This window comes from Bison bison, unplaced genomic scaffold (assembly GCF_000754665.1).
Source record: "Bison bison bison isolate TAMUID 2011002044 unplaced genomic scaffold, Bison_UMD1.0 scf7180017864211, whole genome shotgun sequence".
NCBI classification, from domain to species: domain Eukaryota; kingdom Metazoa; phylum Chordata; class Mammalia; order Artiodactyla; family Bovidae; genus Bison; species Bison bison.
This window is the reverse complement of record NW_011494783.1, coordinates 396,375-401,492: the sequence shown is the minus strand read 5'-3', so window position 1 is coordinate 401,492 and position 5,118 is coordinate 396,375. Positions and strand designations below refer to the sequence as shown.

Here is a 5,118-nt window from a genome sequence, read left to right as displayed (position 1 = left end):
GAGCCCCTTGGACTGCAAGGAGATCCAACCAGTCCATCCTAAAGGAGATCAGTCCTGGGTGTTCATTGGAAGGACTGATGCTGAGGCTGAAACTCCAATACTTTGGCCACCTTATGCAAAGAGCTGACTCATTGGAAAAGACTCTGATGCTGGGAGGGATTGGGGGCAGGAGGAGAAGGGGACGACAGAGAATGAGATGGCTGGATGGCATCACTGACTCGATGCACATGAGTCTGAGTGAACTCCGGGAGTTGGTGATGGACAGGGAGGCCTGGTGTGCTGTGATTCATGGGGTCGCAATGAGTCGGACACGACTGAGTGACTGAACTGAACTGAACTGATACATAAATGTGGGCTCCCCCAGTGGCTCAGTAGTAAAGAATCCACCTGCAATGCTGGAGACCTAAGAGACGTAGGTTTGATCCCTGTGTCAGGAAGATCCCTTGGAGGAAGACATGGCAACCCACTCCTGTATTCCTGTCTGGAGTATCCCATGCACAGAGGAGCCTGGCCGGATACACTCCGTAGGGTCACACAGAGTAGGACACAGCTGAAGCAATTTAGCTTGCCCACACGCACACTCACATACGTTACATATTATCTTTGCATTTTTCACCCTTGCCAAATTCCCTTATAAATTCCAAGATCTTTGTTGTCAATTCCTAGAGATTTTGTATGTAAATAATAATGCCTCCTGAGAACAAAGTGATTCTATTTGGTTTTTTTCTAATTTGCATTTCTTTTATTTCTTTTTCTGGCCTTTGGCCAGAATTTCCAGATAAGAAAACTGATGATCATGGACATTAAGCATTGTTCTCAATGAGAAAACGATTCCATTTTTGCTAATAAATATTGATGTCAGCTGTAAGTTATTTGTATATACATTTTATTGGGTTAAGAAGTTTCCTTCTATACCTAGTTTGCAAAGATTTTTTTTATTAACATTAATACTTTTTGCCACCTATTGAATTGCTAAACTGGTTTTCCCTTTTAGTCTATTGATACAGGGAAATATATACAGTGATTTATTTTAACGTGTGGAACTAAATTAACTTATAAGCTATTATGTTTTTGCAAAGTATTGGATTTTATTTGGCAATATTTTTAGAATTTTGTGTGGCTGTTCATGACTGTTATTGATCTGTGGTTTCCTTTCTCTAATGTCTTGGCTTGGTTTGCTGTGAGGGTAATCCTGACTTCATTAAATAATGTGGCATTTACCCCTTTTCTATATTCTGGAAGAGTTTGAACTAGTATTAATACACACATATAAGAAGATACTTTATATCATGTGTTATCAGGGAAACACAAATTAAGTCAGTTATCAAATACCACTACACACTATTAGAACAGCCAAAATCCTAAACACTGGAGAATGCTGGAGAAATATGGAGCAATAGGAACTCTCATTCACTGTTGGTGGGAATGCCAAGTGGTACAGCCACTTTGGAAGACAGTTTGGTGGTTTTCTACAAAGCAAAGCATACTTTTACCATACGATCCAGCAATCACGTTACTTGGTATTTACCTAAAGGAGTCCTAAAGGAGTCAAAAATATGTCCACACAAAACCTGCACACAAATAAGCAGCTTTATTCATAATTACTGAAAATTAGAAGCAGACAAGAAGTCCTTCAGTAGGTGAATGAATAAACATGCAGACAATAGAATGTTACTCAGTTCCAAAAAGAAATGAATGACTAAGCCATGAAAAGACATGAAGGAACTTAAATGCAAATTACTAAGTGAAGGAAGCCAATATGAAAGGCTGTATACTGTATGATTCCAATTATAAGACATTCTAGACCCCTTCTCCCCAAGTTTGCAGTGACATACAATTGATGTGTACTATTTGGTATTTATATTTATAACTTTTTCCACTTATTGTAACTATATCAACAGAAAGACAAAGTAAACAAATGGAATGAACTGGAGAATTAAAATTCAAAATAATCTAGGCAGGTTGGTGTGTGAAAATCAATAATGATTAGCAAAACAAAATGCACATACCTGTGTTTAAGTTTAAGAGAAAATGAGTACAGTGTGTGTGGAATCTTTGTAACCAGTTTATAGGAACCAGGTCTTTGAAAATTAGTTGAATAAAAGACTGTGGTAATGAATAATTTTGGAAATAGACAGTGGTGATGTTTGTACAAAATTGTGAATGTAATTAATGCCATTGAAGTACACACTTAAAAATGACTAAAATGACAAGTTTTATGTTATATATTGTATGTTTTATCACAATAAAAAAGACTATAGTGAAGCCACAGATTTCTCATCTTCAAAGCAAATAAGATCCAGCATAATGATATGAACAAATATTCTGTCATATATTATTTACTTCAGAATATAATATCACAGTCCAGATTTAGGCATAGAGAGTATTGAAAGCTCCAAAATTGATGTTATTTTTTTTAAGGAGTTGAAAAAACCATTTGGAGGAAATAAAGCTGTTCTAAAAACAACTGGAGTATTGTCATATAGAAAGAGAAACAAACATTCTCTCTTCTAGTCCACAAAAGTGTAAGTAGACCTAATTGTCAGAATTCATCTATCCATTCAATCCACAGACCAGGTCTGCTTGATGAAGCCATGCATTATTCCTTTAAACATGGACAAGCTAATAAAATGTAAAAATGGGAGAAGAATCCTGAATACTACTAGATACTGAGATAAGATGATCTGAGAAAAGGCCCTTTCATGAATCACTGGTATGTAAATTACCTGGTATTAGCCTACAAAAGGAAATGCATTAATTATGTGGAGAAATTCTTCACTTGAAATCCAGGATCTGACCGTAATAGTCTTCTTTAGTGTAAATGTGGCAGTCGCCCCTTCACTTATCTGACCTTCTTTTTGATTTTGATGATAGATAACAAGAAGTTTTTATACTCTTTACCCTTTGTCTCTGAATTTGTCTAAAAGTTTACTGAGAGCAGCCATAACCTCTTTATTTCTCAAGCTGTAAATCAAGGGGTTCAGCATAGGGGCCACTACAGCATAGAAGAGAGCAACCATCTTCTCCCCTTCCACCGAGTAGGCGGACCTTGGCCCCAGGTAGGTGAAGATGGCAGTTCCAAAGCACATGGAAACCACAGTGAGGTGAGAGGCGCATGTCCCAAATGCTTTGCTACGTCCCTGAGCAGAATGAATGTGCAGAATGGCAGCAACGATACGACCATAGGAAAACAGAACCAGGAAAAAGGGAAGCATGATCACCAGAAATCCTGAGATGGCCACCATGACCTTGTTGAAAGAGATATCCACGCAGGCTAGCCGCAGAACTGCTAGGGTCTCACAAGCAAAGTGATTCATAACACTGTGACACAGGGGAAGCCGAAAGGTGATGACTGTCTCCAGCAGTGAATTCGTGAAACCAGCCCCCAAGCAGCCCACAGCCAGTCCCAGACACAGCCCTCCATGCATGATGACCGTGTAGTGCAGCGGGTAGCACACCGCCACATAGCGGTCATAGGCCATGGCCCCCAGCAATAGGAACTCAGACGCAGCCAATGCCAGGGACGTAGAGAGCTGGATCAGACAGCTGTAGAATGGGATGGACTTCTGGACTGAGAGCAGGTGCGCCAGCATTTGAGGGACAATACTGCTTGAGTAACAGAGGTCCACAAGAGATAAAACACTAAGGAAGAAATACATGGGGGTGTGAAGCCTGCTGTCCAGTCTGATCAGAAGAAGGATGAGGGCATTTCCCACAATGGTCACCAAGTACATGGCCAAGAACAAGACAAAGAGGGAGACTTGAGTCCCCCAGTCGCTGGACAACCCCAGCAGAATGAACTCACTCACCCATGTCTGCGTTTTATTCCCCTGACCCATTGGTTTCTAAGAACTGAACTAAAGATGTCAAAATGACAAATTAAAGAAACTCAGAATTGGAAGATGGCTTTCATACCACATGGAGAACCTACCCTTTTGAACTTAAAGTTCTCCCTGAATGTCTCAGCCAGATCGTCATCCAGACTCTGCTTAACGTATCTGTAGAGGAAGAATCTAACAGTACCCAGTTGTGCAGCTGGAAATCAAGGGGAAAAAAAAGGTTACATTCTTGAAATTCAATTTCTTAGAACATAAGTTTTCTCTCAAATATCTACTCTTAAATGGAGGAAGGAAATTAATGAAGTGTTTAGATTTAAAATTCTAGTTAACTTAGTAGTTATTAGAGGGGATCATTACTGTCTTTCTGGTGAGACAGTTTTTAGCCCACATGAAAGATCTTCTTCTACATGATGTTCGGTACCATTTAACTTTTTTGTTTTGTTTACTCTCTGGATGTCTCAGACACAACTGTACTCACCCCTCCTCAATGGAATGTATTCATGAAATCCTGAATGTTTTAAGTAATATTCTCATACTTATTACCAAGGGATTTGGAATTTGTTTTCTATAATTTCCCTTTTAATCTGAGAGTGTCAGGTGGAAGGTCTCATCTTCACCTACCTCACACCAGTAGCCCAGGTGGACCTGTCTACCCACGATGGCCAACTTCAAGAATCAGGTGTTAAATGAAGACAAGGTATACCTCCCTGTTCAAATGTATCTCTTATGCCCTCCAAGGGTAATTCAATAATGTGTTTAATGATGTCATGTTATCGTGTGTGCATGCTCAGTCACTGCAGTCATGTCCAACTCTTTGTGACCCTATGGACTATAGCCCACCAGGCTCCTCTGTCCATGGGATTCTCCAAGCAAGAATACTGGAGTGGGTTGCCATGGTTCATGGTTCAGGGGATCTTCCTGGCCCAGGGACTGAACCCGTGTCTCCTGCATTGCAGGTGGATTCTTTACCACTGAGACATCAGGGAAGCCCTTCATGTTATTACTTAATCACAATGTTTTCTCAAGGAAAGGACAACTCATTCATTCACCAATATAACAGGAATCACTCCTCACCAGTGAAGGCAGAAGGATATAAAATCACATCTTAATTATAGAACATGATAACAGAGACAGGAACAGTTTTTTTTTAACCCCAAGACAAAACCTATTTTATGTTTACTACTTAAGGAAAGAAATGTATCCCTAAGTAAAATATGCAGGTGGGAGTTTGAAGTCTCTGAGATACTCCTGTGACAGTACCTGAAAATTGCACATGAGG

General features: G+C 39.8%; 1 protein-coding gene across 1 annotated transcript in view; it reads right to left on the bottom strand.

Annotated features, from left to right (window-relative positions):
- The window catches only part of LOC104992125 (olfactory receptor-like protein OLF3), a 10,679-nt gene extending 6,840 nt beyond the window's left edge, over positions 1 to 3,839 (bottom strand). The window contains exons 1-2 of the mRNA XM_010844875.1: positions 2,911 to 3,839; positions 2,010 to 2,036 (exon numbers count right to left, since the gene is read on the bottom strand). Coding sequence (XP_010843177.1) covers positions 2,010 to 2,036; positions 2,911 to 3,839 — 956 coding nt within the window. The remainder of the gene's footprint in view (positions 1 to 2,009; positions 2,037 to 2,910) is intronic.
- Between the last annotated feature and the right edge of the window lie 1,279 nt (positions 3,840 to 5,118).